General features: G+C 31.7%; 1 protein-coding gene across 1 annotated transcript; it reads right to left on the reverse strand.

Annotated features, from left to right (window-relative positions):
- Fis1 (Mitochondrial fission 1 protein) lies at nt 1–20,006 on the reverse strand. The gene is given in 6 exon segments (XM_076467762.1): nt 1–151; nt 3,997–4,107; nt 6,029–6,134; nt 6,997–7,073; nt 14,034–14,166; nt 19,854–20,006. Coding segments are annotated over 5 exon segments (450 nt in total). The 5' UTR covers nt 19,899–20,006; the 3' UTR covers nt 1–151; nt 3,997–4,018.
- Between the last annotated feature and the right edge of the window lie 2,032 nt (nt 20,007–22,038).

A 22,038-nucleotide genomic window follows, 5' to 3' on the forward strand; every position in this document is an offset into this window, starting at 1 on the left:
TGTGTTTAAAAAGTATTTATTTCATTTATTTTTATGGCTACAACATTTCATTTTATTAACAAAACAGATTCAGATTCCTTCTGCTTTACTACTTGTTCAAACAAAATCGTTCCTGTAGCCTGCTTTTGCATGGCACATTCATATGATTGAGCTGTAACACCAGGTAAAATATTTTATTACAACTTATATTTCAATGACAAATATTGTGTGTTTTCAATTTTATTGTTAAATATCACTTTCATAATTCATTACAAGTATAAATAAGCATAAATATCCCTAAAGGTGTTGGTTACACTTTATTACTTCTAATCATGTTTCTTTTTAACTTTGGATAAAAATGTACTACGAAAAGTGTGAAAATACAATACTTATGGCATTATTCTGTTATAATATATGATCTGATACAATTACTTTCGTTGACTCTTTTATCAATAATGCAAATAATAAAGGATACATAAAAAGAATTACAACACTAGAAAAATAGAAAATAAACACTTCTGATTTGAAAATTTTGTTTCATTCAGGAATGCAATGAATCAGTGTCTTGCAGGTAACCAACAACTTGTCATTACAAATACAAACCTGAAATTAGAAATACAAAAATAATACAATTATTTTAAATATGTGACATAACAAAAAGCAAAAACATATGCTAATAGCTAACTATTTAGATACTGTCTGAAACAATACATTGCACAACTGGAATTTCAAATGAAATAATTCTAACAAACCCTATGACTGTTTCAAGTTTTTACTCTAAGTTAAGTAATTTTCTTTAATAATTTCTGCTAATTTTACTTTTCAACAAGTACCACAACCCAACTTAAAGCTTTATTTTTAATGTTCACTGTTTTCTACACTTAAGTGCTAGAGAAACTTCACAGCTGAAGTACACATATTACTTTATTCAGTACAACTTTAGTCATATTATGGATCACTTCAGACATAAACCATACCAAAAGATAAGTTGAATAGCTAATTTTACATGGTTATGTAATACTGAAATATTTGACAAATGAAAAAAAATTATAATATTATCATAAGGAATATTTTCATGTTTAAAGAGGCACATGTAATTAATTAACATAATGCAAGTAGTATAAACACATAAATTTGTATACAAACTGGACAGGTTTCCAAATAAATAATGAATACATTTGTACATACACATCATACATTGGCACAAATAATCCTCATCAAATACTAGCTTGTTTAAGTAAAATCAAAAGTTAAGGTTAGATACACGATGATGTGGATAATACAATATTCATATAGACTAATCAGTAACTAAGGGATTAGGATTAACTGAAAGACAAGTTTTAAAAACAGACTGATCTTACTGAAAAAAAAGTACCAAGTAACAGCAAAATTACTAATTTGTATTAAGACTAAAAATTAAAACCTGAGTAATAATGTTGTTACTCAGTGACTAATCTACACAAAGCTCTGAGTGGCTTATATTTATTTTTCACATATAAAAACATACTGTACAAATTATACTTTGCTCACTTCTACATATACTGGACAAACAATTTTTATTAAAGTAGAAAAGGAGTTCTGTTTACTGAAATCAATTACCCTCTTACGAAAAAATTTCTAATGAATCACTAAATATTTCATTCATTTAAAATATAGAAGGTTTGTTTGTTTGTTTTTGAATTTCACACAAAGCTACTTGAGGACTATCTGTGCTAGCCGTCCCTAATTTAGCAGTGTAAGACTAGAGGGAAGGCAGCTAGTCATCACCACCCACCGCCAACTCTTGGGCTACTCTTTTATCAACGAATAGTGGGATTGACAGTCACATTATAACGCCCCCACAGCTGAAAGAGCGAGCATGTTTGGCACAACAAATATAGAAGGAAAAATTCTCTAGTACAGTTCCAATAAAATTAGTATATAGTCAAGACAATTCAAGCATGTATATTAACTACTGTGTCAAAGTGTTCTATTTTTGAGTCACTGTCTCAACATTTTTAAGAGGGTAAAACACCCTTTTCTCGAAAACAGATTCATGACTTAAAGATGCATGGAAGTGACCTAAGAATTTATACACAAGCCTCAAAGTGAATGTTTAAAATATAATACATTTTCAGTATTAACATTAACATGATCAAGATTGTATTATTGTTATTTTTACAGTATAACCAAAGTAAAATACACTTGCACATGTTACAACATGTGACTAAACTTTAAGAACAGTGTTTTCATGACATTGACTAATATCTATCAAAAGAATCACTGGCTAAACTTTTTCTGAAATATGTATACTGGTTGGTGTGTCACAACTGCATTTTGTCAAGGCAACTATCACATTTGTTGTTTATTAATGGTAGGAAAACAAATGAACATGGTGAACAATACTTATGATCATTTCTATAATATTATACTGAGCTCAAGGTATCAATTATTTCCACATTTAAAAACGAGATAATGAGAGTTATGTAAAATAAATGTTTAGACTAAAAAGTCTTAGCAAATATTTTGTTAGTATCAGAAGATTTATATCTGGACCTTAAAAGTACTTTTTACAGACAGACAGCCATCTTAATGTTAAGCACACATGCATAAAAAATTAATGAAATTTGTCTATTAACCCTCCATTACAAGTGGGTCAAAGTGCATGTTCCAACCTTTTACAGAGTTTTTACAATATAATTAAGCTACTTTATAATGATTCTATACAAATAAACTTGACATCAAAACATAGCTAATAAATTATACATTAATATTCTATAAATTTTAAGTTCTTATTTCAGAGAGAAATATTTTTAAAACAATCTTCTCTAGTATGAAAATTGTGATATTTGTTCTCTCGGTCCTCCCCACTTCTATAATTTATTTACCACTTATCTAAGAAATATAGAATTTAACATACTTATATTGTCTAGTTACTAAAGCAAAATAATCTTTACATCCCTCAATCTTATTTGTTTACAAGTCATAAATCGGAAAATTAGACCTACTTACCATACCCGCCTGTCACATTCTCTTCCAGAAATTATCTGCATTTTTCTGACATTTTATACTATATTATTTATAACCAATAGGAAACCAAGGTATTAGTCTATCAAATGACATATTATATTATGTTGTTTTATGTTCAGATTATTACTCACTTCATCTCTAGTTTGAAACTGTATCTCGCAGTTTTCAGACTGACAAACTTAAGGTGAGACTTAACAGCTCTTATGCTAAAATTAGAAGGCCACAAAAATGATGATGCTTACAGGGCACGGTTTGCCTCATACATGTTATTATTCTGTGTTTATAAATGCACTTTTTGAATAAATAAAAACTATTTATTATACTAGTGTCATTAGAGTAAAAAGCAAGCTTAAGTTTTATTGACAACTTGTAACAAAAAAAAAAGAAAAAAGCTACATGCAAGTGTTATATTTCTTGTTTTTCTTCTATACTCTTTATTTATTATTATAAAATACGATGTAAATATCAGAAAATTATTAGGTCAGGTTCGGTAAGGTATTTAAGTAATTATAAAAATTTTCACAAGGTATGCTTGTTAACAGCTTGCATGTCACATAAATACTGTAACATCAGCTTGACCTTTCCTGAGTGATATTAGAATTGTGTTACTGAAGTATTAGTTTGACATCAAAGGTCAATAAAATTAATAATAAACAGGTGTATATTGCTATGAGTTTTAACATAAACAACTAGTATGCAGTTCAATTAGCAATCATTAAAAAACATTGTATTTCTTATATTCATGCAAAAATTTTCAGTAAAAATGTTTAAGTAAAAAACCTGATGTTTTGTGTACAATATATTTGAAATTTTTAACAAAAGCTTAACAAATTTTGTGAAACTATTATAAAGACACTCTGTCACTTTGGGATCACAAGGTTGGGTAATCTACCAATACTGAAGGGAGAGGGTTAAATGAAAATTATCTTTCTATAAAAATTTAATGTTGTGCTCCAAAAACTAGTTAATTATTTACTACTTCGTTTATGGATAGTATTCTAAACTGACCTATGAAACAGCATCATCAGCATCACTTTTTGGATAGAGCTACTCCAAGACCCACTAATCCACCAAGAGCAATGGCTGCTCCTCCAACAATGGCCATTCCCATTAAACCTTCTACAAAACAGAGATGTTACATGTGATAATTATTCATATTTAAAGATATGTTTCAAATATAACAATTTTTAGCTACCAGAAGGGTAAAGCAAAAACAAATAATGTAGAATATATAGAATACAAACTGTATCTTAATGAACTAAGTTTAAATCAAAAGACTCCATATTATTAATTATAATTATCTAATGTGATGTAACAAAAAATGACAGATATACACAACTATTTTAAACTATTATTAACAATTTTCAATTAAATTTAAGACACTGAGAATAAATGGATATATTACTGGTACAGTATGACCACTAAAAATATATGGTATTCTTCTGTTAATATAACTGTCACTTCCATCCTCCATGTATCAGAATTTAAAAAATTTCATTAACAGAAAATCTTTTAGTGTAACATTTTGCTACCAAGATAGAAAATATATTGCATAAAATGAGTATTTCAGTATAACCTTTGTTCATTCGAGGCAAAAATAACTTTTGCAAGGTTTTTTTTCCTGTTGAAACAATTTAAACAAGTGTAACTGTAGTGAGCTTATTTGTTTAAAAGTTAAGCACAAAGGTACACAATGGGCTATCTGTGCTCTGCCCACCACAGATATAAAAATGCAGTTCATAGCATTGTAAGTTCACAGACATACTACTGTGCCACTGGGTGCTACAGTGTGCAAAAGAACAATCCCAACATGAAACAGAAAACTCCGTCTAGTTACCCTTCCTACCAGATATAAAAAAAAAAGGTTGTAAAAGTGATTCTTGTGCTGGTATTTATTGCTACACATCATTATTTGTAGACTTTATGTAATGCTGTTAAGATATAGGTTATAAACATATAGATAGCTTTTAACTTCAGTACATCATTCTTCAGAGCATGTTAATAACCATTAAGAATAATTGTTACTAATACATTGTTGAAATTGTGTGCAACAAATTTTATGATAATTAGTGTATGTATAAATATTTAAAAGAAATACAGATGAATTTTCTTTACCAAATAAAAATCATTCAGTTTTATATCTGTCATAATCTGCTCACTCTGATTTTAGCAGAAGTTTATTTGGATGGCTTTAAAGAAACAGGTCTCTCATCTGCAGATGTAAAACCAAGTTTTTATACATGTTATGTTAAAGAGAATTTTGTTATCTGGCCAACAGTCATGAAAACTTATCAGCCTTTCTCAAACATCTTAATTCCATAAAAAAAAATCACTTCACCATGGAAATAGAGAAACAAACAGCCAACCATTTCTTGATATACTCATCAACAGACAAAAGAATTACTACGACTACATACGTTTCCACTGTCTACAGAAAACCTACCCACACTAACAGATACCTACACTTCCAGTCCTATCATCCAAACTCAGGAATATGTAGTATAATTTAATACCTGAACAACAGAGCTGAAATATCCATCCCAACAGAATGCCAAAACACCATCAAGCATTTTAAATAAAATGCTGTACCTTTATCTGCTTCACCAATTCCTTAATGATAATAATATAAAACAAAAGGCAAGGAGAACAATATTACACTATTTACCTCCCCTACATGAAAAACGTAAGTGGAAGACTCTAATGTATAGCTAAGAAACTCAATACAGATGCCTTCTGAAAACCTTACAAAACAATAACAATTTTCCTGGTCAAAACTAAACAGAAACACAAAAATGTAATTATGAAATCCTGTGTTCATGTAACAAAACCTACATTGGAGAAATGAGAAGATAACTTAGAACAGTAATAAAAGGACATGAAGACAGCATAAGACCAATGAAAACACAGAATTCAGCCACTGCAGGACATACTTTGAATTCACACATCATGGGCATTTTAAACACTAAACCACTCCTGACCTAAATATCTAATTAGACTTAAAGAATATTACAAAAAATGTATATTAAAATGATAACCTTACCTTTCCTCATACGACTCTTGATATATGCTTCTAATTCTTGAGCCTGTCGATTTGCTGGCTCCACTGCAAGGAAGTTTTTCACTTATCTTAGAGCAGTGTTATATTCCTAAGAGAATATTTACAAGATTTTATTATCTCCAAAATCTTTATTTCTTCCATGTATCATATCTAAAAATAAATATTTTTTGGATCAATTGTAGAACAGTTGTTGTTAACAGTTGAAAAAAATAATTCCAACTGAAGATGACCTAGAAAGGTCGAAACATTCTCTGCTTATCAATAAAAATGTTAATACCCACATCAGTCATTCTGAAATATATAAGATGGTATTAATTACTCACCAGTAGATTACACACTATTTATCAAGAACATAAAATGAGCGCACAAGCCAACCCAGTAACAAGAACATATTGTGTCAACGATTTTCTACCACAATCACTTGAAAATCAATACCTAATAGTAATATTTTGCCATAAAATTATTTCCACTTAAAAAAAATGAAAGATTATATGGAAATGTGAAGCAGTATCAGAACCTATTAATAAAAAAGTACCTAAATTTTAAATGTTTATATAAGAATAGATTATTAATTTCATGATGTAAATAAGTAACTTAACACTCCTACGTAAACTGGGGCCTTTTGGCCTTCAGATCATGTTGCAAAGACAGTAAATTCAACAGATTTAAAAAAAGAGCTTTATAACAATATGTACAATAAGGGCTGGTTTTTTGGTGTGTTTTTTTATTATTCAATAGGTTTTGTCAGAGCTAAAGTCTGATCTTTTGCTTCAGGACTACAGAAAAAAAATGATTTGTATTATAAGCATTTCAGTCAGGAAAAACAAAAAAAAACTTATACAGATCTAAAAGATTTTTTGACAATGTTCTCCTTACATTTTTGGCATTGTAGAAGAATCTTTAAATGCACATCTCAGTAATAACAAATCAAATATATTTCTTTACTTTACCTTCAACTTTGTATTTCCTACTCCTAGATAAAACAAGTAGTCACGTTTGGCTTTCTCATCTCCATGTGCAAAAAGATCTATAACAAGATAAATATTAATTAGTTTCTATCTGAGAAAAGCAATGTATAGTTTATTATGAATTATATGTTCTGCTGAAAGTGTTATGACTTGTAAATGTTTCAGCATGCCATTTCTATTTAAAATTTAGACCTGTTTTAGTCCTAAAAAGTGAAATATCTATTTAAAAGTGCTAAAATTTGAGTTTTTTTTAAATTTGAATGAAATAGATGTCAGAGAACAATATAAAATGCACTCTTATCAAAATATTTGTATTTATTTTTGTTAACCTTGTTAAGCATTTTACTGCATGCAAAGAGCACTGTCCTTTTGAATGCAGGACAGGAAATGAGGGTCACAACATGGTTGTACTACAATATAGTGATATTTATGCGTTTTCCCATAGCGTGTCAATGTCCAATGAGGCCATGTCCAATAAATAAACTCAGGAAAAACATGGACACAGCTGATCGAAGTACCTCTTAGTACATACAGGTGAAAATTGCCATTTCATTGAAGTTTTTGGTTTTATAACTGTTCACAACAGGTATTAATTGAGTAATGGGCCACAAATAAATTATTATAAAAAATCTGAAAGTAAAGCAATATGACCACCACTTAGTTGATGCCAATAATTACTGTTGGAAAAATCTCTAAAGCTTAAGCTATTCATACCAAAAAACTCAGTTTGGTTTGATTCTAAACAAACCATAACTCAGTACTCCATCTGACATTAATGAAATATTCAGAAGATGAAGGACAAGAAATACTTATTTTTTTGAGACTGTGTTACCTTAGATCACTAAAAAAACTATCAAACTTCAATTTCTTGTCATTTAAGACTTTAAAAGATATAGAGCTGACATTTAAATAATGTGTGCACATTGATATTCACTGTGTTAAATTTGTCTCCTGATTGCTAACTGAAGCAATTTTATTGGAGCCATTGTCAAGCCATTCTCTTAACAAAAAATGATCTTAATATATAACTGAAAATTCTGATAACCCTAAGATTACATGCATCCTGTACTTTGCATTTCATGAGATTTTACTTTGTTACATTCAAAATGTAATTAAGCAATTTTACAATTAATGTAACCAATAAAACTAGCATTACAACTTATATTATAGTTGAATGTTTTACATTACCTAAGTTTTAAATCTTTTATTTCAAAACAAACCTTAAAGAAATATTCTTAAACTTCAGTTTGCCATAAAACTTCATAAATGTTTAACTTTTGGACTTAACTTGAAAACAACTTGACATACACAGAACATTGCATACATAAAGAATTTAGGGTAAATGCTTTGTTTATAAATACTTCTTTCAACTTCCTTAGGGTACATTCGAAGAAAATACATTTTTCTGAAATCTTGAAAGATGCTATGCCCACTTTCTAAACAATATTACAATTTTTCAGTCAACTTTTTTGAGCTAGAAGTTTATAACCAATGGAAAGAGTACTTTATAAAATATGCTCTTCTAATAATTATCTTAAAATTACCACAAAATTCCAGAGAGAACTAGTCAAACCATCATTCCTGCTTTTCTCCTTGCCACTTTGTTTCACACCTAGAAATACATTAGTTTGATGGTTGCATTGAATTTAAGTTTTATTATTATATTATATTTAATCATGTGTTATTTATATTTTAGATTGTATGTCTGAAATTATTAATAATTTTTAAAAATATAAATCACTTTCTCCTTGGTTCCAGAGAGTTAACAAATGTACCATTCTACCAACAGCCTGTGATACATTAATATTAGCTGGAAATGCTCATGGGTATGTGTTACAATGAAAAATAAAAAATGAAAGATAAAAACATGCTAGTAAAAATATAACAAAAAGATGTTTCAAGATTATCTGATGAAAATTAAAATGTATGAACATTTTTTCCTTTTCAAAGCATTTCATTGCACTATATTTTGATGACAAAAGAGTTAGTAATATGTTAGAGAATACAGAAAATAAAGTATGAACATTTACTTTAAAACTTAAGCTATTCATTAGAAGGTTCTAGAAATGATGTAAATGAAATTTGAAAACTATAACATTGAAAATTAACATTTTCCTAAATTGGAAATATATTTCCAATATACTTACCCCTACTGACACTATAGTTATTTCTCAATCTCCAGGGTTTCCACTCTTTGTTCATCTAAGCATTGAGAATGCTTGCTTCAGCCTTTTATACCCCACTCAAATGCCTTAGGCAAATTCTAACTACAATTTGTCCTCTATCTAGGTTCTATATATAAGCACCTCATTCAGATAATGTAATCTTCTTTTTGAGACATACATCAGCTTTTAGTGTGGGGGGGGGGGAGTGTCAGCAAAGGTAAGCATTAATGGAAATACATTTTTAGTTTAGAAAAATGTAAACTTCCAAAACATACCATCCACTGACATCATAGCTAGAATTCCACATTGAGAACACAGTGCAGGAACAATCCACACAAAAAAGTGCCTGTATAGAACAGGAGTATACCAAGATTTAGAACAGTACAAAAGTGGGGGAACTGCACTACATCTAGAACAGGTGAGCTCTTCTCCTGGAACTTAGTTCCTGTATCAGAGGTGGAACAGAATATAAAAACTCATCAGTACAGGCCAGCCCCAACTAAATAGCTGAGATTTCACAACTTGGGGTTGGAATTAAAGAGTCATTGGTTAGAGCTATTGGACTACAATGTTATGTATATACATTTGATTGGATCCCAGTTTTTAGCCATAGAGTGATGCACTTTACACCACCAAAATCACAATGAGAAAGTAAACACCTCAGTGGACAAATTTTTCCTCCACCTGAAGAAGTCCAAAAAGCAACCCCCAAGGCTTGGAATTATGGGACAATGCATCTTATACACAACCAAAGAAGCAGAACTCATTTGGTCTGGAATTATAAATATTCAACCTCACTACCCAACCAAGTGGAAAAGGAATATTCCACATGCCCCTGGAAACTGTAGTCATCCAAAGACCTAGGATGGGACCACTTTGCATTCAGAATTATGAAGAAATAATGGACCACTTTCCATGAACAATATATGAAACTGACATTGATCAAAGCTTTGTATCAAATTTGAAACCAAATTACGAGTAGGCTTCCATGGAAGCTGGTGCCACTCCAACCAACATTTGAGTAAAACATCTTGAGACCTTAATAGGAGGGCCCTCAACTTCACCCCCTTTTCTCGAAGAGTAGAGGAACACACTTGAACACTATGGAGGAAAAGCCTCTGTCTGCCAACCCAACCACAGGGAAATGTGTGTAAGATTTACTAGAAGAGTCTGTGCAGTTAAAATACATTGAGGTCCTGAGGAATAATGGTCTGGAAATTGGGCAATAGTTCCCTACATTTTTAAAAGCAGACCAATTCAGATTTATTCAACCTGAGAATCAGCAGGGATAGACAAGATCCCCTTTAGCTTTACTCGTGATTGTCTATGATTGGCAGTTTATAATAATGTAAACCACCTGGTGGGCATCTAGATGGTCTTATGGAACATCTAATTTCAACAGAGCGTTTTGCAAACATTTATAATTATAATGATAGGAGTTGCTAGAATGGAAATGAAGAGAGAAAGTATACCTGTCTGTGCAACACTTATCAAAGAGTGGGATCCAGTGAAATATAAAAGGACGCCAGAAATAAAAAGAGTAAATGATTGAGAACAATACCTGTGATTAAAGTCTAATGAATTTGATCAAATAGCTACAGGGGGTAGTCAAAAACCCTTAGAAGAGAAAACTGTAAGATCACGTAAGTAACGAGATTGGAAAGTATTAGGGGTGGTCCACAATCCAGCCTGCACAATGTTATCCTGAGGGAAATTCAACTGGATGGCTAATGACATACAGATATAACAAACCTGGTGAGGTGTGACATGCAAAAGATTCCTCTTTTGTAATGATAATCCCTTATAGGCCACGTGAATCAACTTTCAAAGACATCTTATAAGGGTAATACATGATAAATCATGGGGAATAGAAAGATCCCAATGAACGAGCAATAGCTTCTTAATACCTCAAAATAAGTCAGTACTAGCCACATAACATATTGAGAGGGCATAACAAATGGATTAGTGAGAAGGATCTTTTCCTTTGGGTCTTAGGATGAAAATACATATCAGGATAAAGCAGGACAAATTTAAAATAGCAGAGAGTCCTCTGCACATGCCAAAAACAAAAAATACAATTTAAGAGAAAGGTGAAACAAAGAACATGGATCTGAGGGGTCAAAAGAAATATAAGAATGCATGCACAACAACTGTAAAATCCCAATCTGGTAACTTGAAATTCCTGCAGCTACTGAAGAAGCAGAAACCATGCCTGAGCTGGTCAATAAGGTGCAACCAAGAGAACTTAACAGAGAGTAGAACAAACCATACTCTAAACCCAGGACTGAATTGGGAGAAAGTCACACAGATGTAAACCTGTCCAGTTATGACTGAATGCATCAACTGCCCGCACTTGAGAATGATGTGCCGAAGATCAAAACAACTGCAGCTGATAAGCCCAATGAGCCGAGGAAGCAATCACTGGAGATTTGAACAGAAAATAAATCCACTGAAAAAACCTCGTGATGAAGCAGCCATTCTGTCAGAAGAATCTGGTTGGGTTGAGATTTGTGATCTGTAGTTAAATTCATCACTCCTGGAACATGACATGCTGAAAGACTCATACAATCGGAAGAACCATAGCAGAGAACATCCAAAGTACAAAAACAAAGGTCTCAAGAATGTGTGCCTCTTTTTAATAAAACCTGAGATAACACAATGGAATTAACAAAATTTATCATGATAATTTTTTTTTCATATAAGATAGACAAACTTTGAACAATTGCCTGAAGTTTGAAAATGCTGATATGAAGGGTAGACTGATTCTGTCCAGGTACCCTGGAGCTCCTGACCTTGAACTTAAGCTTCCAATCCCAGAAGAGAGGCATCTGTGAACAGATGGAACTTCAGATGAATAGTGGAATAGATACTCTAAAAATAGTATTGCTCTCATCCAATGACCATTTGCAATCGACACAACTTATTTTGAGAAATAAGATAGGATGATTCACATGATCAGAATGCATAATCTACTGGTTGTGCAGTGATAAATGAGGGGATCCCATCTGTGCTTGTTCCAAAACAATAAGAGCCTTGAGAGATGCCCACATTCCCTAAGGAGAGAGAAATATCTGTGCAATAGGAGGAGACAGAAGTAAAAACCATGATGATTTTTTCCACAGTCTAAAGCCTGATAAGGGTTGGTTGAGTGCAACTTAAGTGAGTATTGAAAAATTCACCCAAATAAATGATATTGCAATGGTGATAAAATACATTTTTTCCAATCTGAGAAGGAAACCCACTATTGTGGCTTCTGAAAAGAGAATTTAAGAGTGTTATTGTGCTAATAAAGCTCAAACAACTCTGCAGAAGATATAAAGTGCTGATGCAAGACCAAAAGATAAAGCCCAGAACTATAGCACCTGACCTTTATGCATCAACCTCAGAAACCTTCAGAAAGATATTGCTAAGGGAATAAGGAAATAAGTTCTGGTAACATTGAACTTGGTCATCGAAAGTCATGATACAATTTGCTGTTGGTTAAGAAGAGTTTCCATTGGAAAGTGAGGATCTAAAAACTGGTTGAGTTGAGACAGACTAAAAACTGGATATCAGTCTCCTGTCTTCTTGGGTACCACAAATAAACAAGAATAAAATCTCAGACAGGATAAAATTGAACCTCTCTACTGTGTTTTTGACTAACAACTTTCTTATGGCCTATAAACAAAGCTTCACTCACCATGGATCTGTTGGAGATTAAAAGATAACAGGTTGAGCAGACAGTGTTGAAAGTAATGTACATTAAATGACAAATCTTGAAGCAAAAGCACGGAACTCTGGTGAAAGAAATCCTGACAGTGATAAGCCAAAATATACTGATTCAATAAGCATGGAGGACAAGATTTAACTTTCATGTCTCGTAACTAAGTGGCAAATCTCCCAGCATGAAAAAGAAATAAAGAGAAACAGGAAAAACCAAGTAGTCACTTGCCATCCTTTCTGCCAACAAGGGAAGTAGAGACTGATGTAATAGGAGAGACCCCCATAACCTCATAAAAAGGTTTGGTTTACCACTGTAGTAGAAACATTAGCTCAGGAATTCATACCCATTGGTATGGGTTTTTTGTTGTTGTTGTTGTTGTTCAGTAACTTATAAATATTAACAAAGAAATAACAGTAAAAATATCAATCATGTTCAAATTCACTACATAAACAGTTAATAATCACAACACTCCTGTTGATAGAAACCCATACCAAATGCTTTGTTGAGGAAAGTCATTATTTGAATGGGGTATTTAACAGTACCTAAATTTAAGGTTCAATGAAGTTGCAGAAATTTGCAAATTAAAATTTGCCTAAGGCATTCAAATGAGATGCAAGGCTAGAGCAAGTATTCTCAATGTTTATATGGGCAAAGAAAAAAACCCCTGGAGTTTGAGAAGTAGCTATAGTGCCAGAGGATGTTAAATATGTTTTGAAAAGAATATTTCTATATTTAACATAAAAATCAACTTGCATTCAAACAATTCAGAGTCTGAGTGCAAATAACTACAATAAACAGATGAAAAATTTTATGGGAAATACTTGATAAAAACAATCTCATTCGTAGTATACAAAATATCTGTAATCTTTAACAAACTCCTCAGTCTTTATGAAGATGCATTAAGAAAGCTCAGAGTTGTCATAAATATTGTTTAACTGTGTAGCCCCCAGTAGTTTTACACAAAATTCAGAAATAGCACTTTCTATTTATTGCTGATAAACAGAAATTTTCAAAAAATCAATTTTTTTTGTAATATAGATTATAAATTTCTTGAAAACTATAGATTAACTTCTAAGAAACTAAAAACCAATGAAATGAACAAGTTGAATAATTATAACTATATACAATTTAATAGGAAAAAAAATACAAACCTTCTAAAAGAACCACTCCTCTTCTAATGTCTGCAGGATAACGACTGCGAATAAGACACCATGCGTATTCAAACTGTGTTTTAGATGTCAAATTTCCATGTTTCAGCTGATTATGATACAACTTTTCAAATTCCTAATATAAGAAAAGATCATATTTAATATAACTTTTTGTACATTTAATGAAAATACTTTATAACAATTTATTAGTATTTTGGATTTAACTTCAGAAAACAGGTTTATGAATAGCATCTTATACATTCAGTATTTAAGGTAATGTCCACCAAAGTTACTATGATATCTACAAATACAAACAAACTAAGCTTAACGTAAACATTTAAATATCTAAAACTATTCAAAAGAAATTAAAAATTATTCAGTCTAAAAGAACATGCATATTACCAGGCAAAACTTACAGAAGGTTTATAACTATAAACAAAAAAAAAGTAAAGATGAAGTCCACATTTCAGCTTCCAAAGCTTAAATCTGCTAGACTTGATATCAAGTTTATACTCACAATATTTTTAACTTATTCTACTCTTCAGAGGAGTATCATTCATATTTTCAAGCCTTTTAGAATCCTCAAATTTTTTAAACAATGAATTTTAGTGGCCTATTTCTGTACTCTTCCTAGCATAACATCTGTATGTATAGTAATCCAATAAAGCTATACATAAGGCTCACCATAATTTTATTCAAGATTATTATATTACCCTGTAATTCAAAATTTGTATAAGTAAATCCTTAAATTCTAGTTTACTCTTTCAGTAAAACTAAACACAGCTCCTAGCTTTAATCACTAATCTCATGATTATATACCTTTGTGCATCACTTTACACTTTGTAATATCAAAGCTCATCTTGAACATTTTGGCTATTAACCAAGGTGGTTTGGTCCCTTCTGAATAAACATCTCAAGTGTCCCCCAATTATGTAATTGTATTACCAACCTAACTTTAAACTACTACATTCTGTTTCAGTCCTCTTTATAAAAATAATGTTGTAATAGCAAATTGAAGGATAATTCTAAGACACTGAAACTGAAAGAAGAAGCATGTTTGAACTGTTTTTTTTTTTTTAAGTATACAAGAACATAGCAGATTTAGGTATTTAAACTGCAAAAGAGTTACGTTGTACACTTTCTGAGGGTAATCTGTTTTCATGGTAAACTAAAAAGGTTCAAAATGCAAATTTTAATACTATTTTTAGTTTAGTCATAAACTTGTGAAATGGTTTATCAAATCATCTATGTAGTAAAACTGAATTATTTTAAAACTTTATTGGATAAACCTATAAACTGAATGACTTCATTTAATTTGGAATTTATATTCTAATTGTTTCCATTGTTAAGATATGATTCATTTAATTTAAAATTTATATTTTAATAGTTTCCATTGGTAAGATATGACTTCATGTTATTTTTGGAAAACAAAACACAGAAAAGTAAAAATTTACAAAAGAACATTATAGAAAACGTATTTATCCCTTCATACCCCAAAAGCATCACAAACTTTATAAGGATAACAACATGCTAAAACAGGTATTAAAAAAGTTATTACTACTATTTTAAGAAAGTTTAACAATGGGGAGGTTAAAACTAGTATTTTTAACTACTGGAATGAAGAATCAATTTTATTCACGTGTTCAAAAGTTCTAAAGAGCTTAAAGAAAGTGGTAATTGGTTGGTTGATTGGTGTTTACTGGTGCAAAACAACTAGGCTATCTGCACCAAACTGGTAAAAATAAAAGTAAAATTATTAAAATACATAAACAGGAATCATGTTAAAACAAACCAAAGACCACTTTTGAATTAAAATCTCAGAGTTAAAAATTTAAAAACACAACTGAGGTGGACAGTGTCTTCATTGCTAATGACACTGTCAAAGGTGAATCCATGGTAAAAACATGTCTAAAATGATGCCATCACTCATGATCCTAATGATGGCACAGCAGTAAAATGTGGGCTATTGTGACTTGAGTATCACACAGATCACAAATTGGTGCATCAGTCCCAAATAAAAGATACTGATGAATTAAAAAACTGTGACCAATGCATAGCCTAGCCAAAAACCACTTCCTCTTTAGGATCCTTACAGAAGCAAGACGGCCAAAGAGCAATAAGAGATTTGATCTGGAAAAGCTTGTTATCACATTGCTTACTCCAAAGTCAACTGCTAACTGGCATGGAACCAAGTCTTGAATGGTTCACGTATGGCAAAAGATACAGCTGTGATAGAACCAGAGCAGACAGACTTAGTTGCAATGTCAGAGAGCTCATTTCAACAAATAGCAACATGGACTGGTATCCAGAAAAATTGGAAAGAAGTAGATAATAGGAGAAAATGGGCCAGTTGGTTTTCAATATCAAGGAGAACAGGATTAGAACTAACATGAAGCAACACTAGGGCCAGTAAAAAGCTAAGAGAGTTGGTATAAATAGAACAATTCGTGTACTGCACAGCTTCTACATGAACCAGGGCAAGAGAAATGGTGTACAATTCAGCACTGAACACAGAAACTGTAGAGGAGATTCTGTGTGCAACCAACAAACCACAACATACCTTAGCAAACCCACAGAGTCACTTGATTTCGAACCATCCATATAAATGAAAATGGAAGGATAGTTCGAAAGATGTTCGGCAAATAGATGGTGATAATTCCAATCAGAACTATCTGCCTTTTTCAGATGAGTTCAAAGAAAGGTTACATTTTGGAGATGATAATAAGCCACAGTGAGATGGGCTGATCAGTGGATACAGCTACTTTATCTAAGGAAAGGTACAATTCATCCAACTGCTCCTGGATACTTAGGCCAAAAGGAACAATAGCAGACCATCTATTCTGAACAAGCATGACCCACTGAGGAAGGAAATCACAACCCTAGGTGGGATGTTGTGGTAAGCACTGAACTTTTGAAGCATACAGTAAAGACAGTTACAAATGGTTAAGGTATAAAGGAGGTTCACGAGACTCAGTGTACAAACTCTGGACTAGAGAAGTGTTATAAAAATCTAACTAACCAAATACTGCTCAGACAAGACATGAAAGACAAACTACCAGTTAGATCAATCCATACAAGCTCACATAAACTTGCTAAACATAGGTATACCTGCTAAGAGTGAGAAATACACAATGAAAAACTTATCATAAATCTCCTGCAAAAAAAAAAAGGACAATATCTAACCCAAGAAATTACATGGAAGTGAAGAAACAGGTAAAAGGTACTATAGAAAGAAATTTCACTCTGTAGTTATAACATTCCTTATAAAAAATCATAATATGAAAGGAAGAAATCATTCAATGACTATCAGACTAGAACTCTCTGCAAACTAAAGCCTGCATTTCCCCAGCAGACATCATCAACCCTAAAACCTAGGGGACTCGTGTCAGAACCATTATTGATTGCCATAGTAATTTCATCATGTCATATTAAATCCTAAATATTTTTGAATGAATTGAAATTCAGGAAGCAAAACTACTTTTAAAATGAGTAGAAATGGCATAAATCAATGACCAAGTACACTAAAAGTGTCATAGTCACATAGAAAGTAGGTTAAAACATGTCTATACACCAGAATTCCAATAGGGAAAGTGAGAATTGTTCTAGAATAGAAAAAGGAACTAGTTGCACAAGTATAGGTGGTTCAGTATGTTTGGTGGAGGATAGTTACCCAATCAGCTCATTTTGAAATAGCACAAATCTGATGAAGTGTAGCAAATTTTTTTAACACTTCTTAGAGGGCAGAACAGAGCTTTGGATGAAAGGAGTCAAAACCACTTTGGAACTAGGCTCACAACTTGTGTCAAAGTTAAAGTAACTTGTATTAAATGTTAAGGAAAAAATAAAGAAGTTATTTTCAGTAAGTCAATTGAACTTGACATTAAGTTTACAAAAAAAAAAAAAAAAAGAATATGCTCAATGATATAGCACTGATTTCAGAAGTGAGGCAATTTTGGAGGAAAAAAAACCTTTAATACTGACAACCCAGGCATAAACCGAGAATAAAAATTACAGGAAATGATAGAACAATTGAAAACAGGTCAAAATGAGAGATAAAAATGTGAAGAGTGGGAAAAATTTAAAAGAAAAAAGACAAGAAAAAGGAAGAGAAAGAATGAAAAGATACAAAATTTAAAAAATGATCAAGTGAAGAGAAAGAAAGACCAAGAAAAAAAAAACAGAAAATTTGAACAATGTGATTAAAACTTAAGAGTTAGAAGAAAGAGGCAGGATATTTTAAAAAATTAAAATGACAAACCTGATTGTAGATAAAATTAAAGTAGAGAAAAATGACAAAACTGAAGAAATAAAAAGGACATCAATAAAGTAGGAAAATACCTGGAAAACAAATGTGTAAATTCAAAGAGCAAACCAGCCACATCTCATTACACATATATTCAAATATTCAAACTTAAGCCACCATATATTATAAAAAATGTACCAGAATAAAATCTTTAGTCTACATGTTACCATTACTATTGTGCAGTCTTAATTTCACATTTATGAGAATAAGAAAAAGGTTTTCATATAACATACTACATGTATGAAAAAAATTCTTCAGACATGTATTGCTGTACATCATACTTAAAGACAAATCAATGTTTTGTTGTAATGTGTTGTACACTCTTTATACAAAAAAATACTTTTTCATTATGTTTATAAATAATTTGTTTGTCAACTTACCATTACACACAGCTCCTTTCATCCATATACTTCTTGAATAAAATGTCAATACAATTCAAACAAATTAACTGAAGAACAAGCCTTCATCTACTTTTCCCAAGGTTACACCCATTACCCTTAACCCTTAAATAGTGGCCATCATCAATTGATGCTGCTACCTTCAACATTCCAGCTGTTTAAGGGTTAATATTAACCTTTTCCTCCAACCACTCAGACACCCGTACAAAGAATATCAAATGCCTAACAATTTTAAGAACCTGAACAAAGTTCCCTCATAATGTACAGATAATTTGTGTATGCTCTAGAAAAAATGGCCAAAATTCCAAGCCTCTTCTCAAAGTTTAAATGGATGAAATCAGATTAAATAAGCAAAAAGATGAAAAAATTACTGGACATAAAAAGAAGCTCATGGAAACATTTTAGTTGAAGAATAAGATAACAAAACATTTTAGTATGTTCTTACTATAGTATAAATTGTTGTAGCATTTCAAGTTTGTCACTGCTTTTCCACTTAGCTGTTCTTTACATACACGATTCCAAGCTTGTAAACAATAATCATTACTGTTTCACCACAGATTTCTTACAAAGCCAAGTATTTTTTGTTAAAATAACAGAATGTATCACAATGTAACTTCATTTTTAATTTGATTTTACATCGAAAACGCATTAAAAATGTAAATAATCATACTACTGCTTAGAAATATCTTTATCGTCATCATAAGAAAAGAAACACGCTTAATTTAAGGGATAAGTTACTGTCAATACCATAGCTTGATATTTTCAAATTACAGTTAAAAATTATAAATGAAACGGAATGGTTGTTCTGATCTTGAAAATCTACTTAACTAGTTACACTTAGCCAGCGAACACAGCATAGAAAAAAACACGCTAAGATATTCATTATACTAGTAGATTTGAGCCAAAATATTCCAAGTCATTATGAAATATACAGGGTTAGGCACTTTCACCCCGGCTCATAACTCATGTATGTCCTGAATTTGTTCAACTTTCCCATGAGTTTTCTGGTGGCTTATTGCGAAAGATTTTACAACAGATTTATCTTTTTTCTTACGAAATACAAATTGGGGTAAAATAATCACTGCTATTAATAGGGTGACATATTTAAAATAATTAATAAACCTTTAAATCATCCGAAGAAACATAATCCTCCAACAAAAGTTCCATTTCCGTCTTGATTGATGTAACGTTAACAGCGCTGTCTTCGAGATTTGAAACAAAACTCACCAACCAAAAATATCATTATAAATTACGTGTTTTACGCTCAAAATGTTAAAAAGGAATGTTTTTACAAATCTAATAATAAATATTTTAATAGTCTTTACAAGTAAGAACTTATAGTAAAGTACATTTTATCAATAAATGGTATGAGTACTTATAAAACTAAAAATTGAGTTTCGATACTCGCGGTGGATAGAATACATATAGTCCACTACTTTATAACAAACAAACAAAAATGTTCCTATCTAATTAATTCCGAATCTGTGTACATACCGCTATCGGAGACTATTTATTTCACGATAAAAGAGATATTAAGATCGAAACAAGATTTTTAAGGCATGTCTTTGTATTTCGTATATCGATTATACTATCTCCCCGTCACATCAAACATGCTCGCATTTTCATCCGTGAAGGCGTTATAATGTAACGATCAGTCCCACTGTTCGTTGGTAAAAGAGTTGGCGGTGAGTGGTGATGACTAGCTGCCTTTCCTCTAGTCTTACACTGCTAAATTAGGGACGGCAAGCGCAAATAGCCCTCGAGTAGCTTTGTGCGAAATTTAAAAAAACAAACAAAAAACAAGCAAACGATCATACTATCACAACTACAAAATGATTATATCATCTGTTTAAGAATTAAAGAGCTTTTCATTATAAAGAAAACTGCAAACAAGGATATCATGCATCCTGAAATATGTTGAGTGAATGTTTCTGATTTTTTCTGTGGCCCACTCTGACTGAGTTTTTTATTTACTTTTGTTCAGTATACATTGCAGATTTTACAAAGAGTTGTGTATGTTTTATTAAAATTATTTTGAATGTACAAATAATCAAGTCATTTGACAATCACAACCTAAATAAAATTTTGTGAAATGATATTTTCCAGCACTAAATTTCTACATCATTAGACGTTTTGTAGGGAGTATGATGATACCGAAAAGGCATTTAACAGCTCCTTTCCAACGAAAAATATTTATACATTCAGATCATTAAGATTTATTCAGATTGGGAATTTAGAATTTCCAAGACAGGATATTTATTATAATTAATGGCATTGAAAAACAAAGGAATATGGATGGACTTAGAATATCAGGTATACACAGAAAACGACCTACAACAAAATTGTACTTTAATATATGTCAAGCAAAGTACTGTGCCTTGGAACAGGTACTATATATACATAGGTTTAGGACAAATAATGTTCACGTATAACAAGAAATGGTACACAACATAAACAAGAAGGATATTCCTTTGGAAATGAAGCTAATAGTCTCTGTTTACTAATATAAAGCTTTCAGTCATGTGTTGTGCTCAATTATCACATGTCTCAATTATTTGAAGAACGAAATGGGTATTTGTGCTATAAGACACGATGACATACACTTCAAGTTGCAGGACATAACATTACAGATTAATGTGTTATTGGGCTGCATGGGCACTAAGAAAAATGTTTCCTCATCCTTGGTTTTGTAAAGTAATAGGAAGGACAGACGTACTTTGGATATGGTGGTCTTACAAAGGAGCTTTTCACAACGCAAATTACGCTGTAAGATTATTATTAAGATGCCGATCATTAGACAGGTTATGATTAGGCATGATGAGGCTCCAAAATCGTTTTGATATAACATAATCCACCTCTGTAACAAGCAAAAGTACAAATCAATATGACTGTTTTGAGTATTGCATTTATATAGTTGCGGGTTTGTGACCATGTAAAGATGGTTATTCATATTTTTGCTGGAATAGTTATCATCATGATGAACAGGATTTAAGTGACTAAAGTTGTCGCATATCGATTATTGTTTCAACGGCATTCCATTCAAAGGTGTGCATACAGTTAAAAAAGCAATGAAGTTATTGAGTGAATTTGAACTCAAAACAGTGCCAAGCGTTCAGTTGGTTGTTACTAGAATTTGCCAGTTTATTTCTAAGCCTATATATAGCAATAGTTGATCATCATCCCCTAGATACAAGTGGTCCACCTCCAACAGAATACAGTCCCGGCATGGCCAAGCGTGTTAAGGCGTGCGACTCGTAATCTGAGGGTCGCGGGTTCGCATCCCCATCGCGCCAAACATGCTCGTCCT

This window comes from Tachypleus tridentatus, chromosome 11 (assembly GCF_004210375.1).
Source record: "Tachypleus tridentatus isolate NWPU-2018 chromosome 11, ASM421037v1, whole genome shotgun sequence".
Classification (NCBI taxonomy): Eukaryota; Metazoa; Arthropoda; class Merostomata; order Xiphosura; family Limulidae; genus Tachypleus; species Tachypleus tridentatus.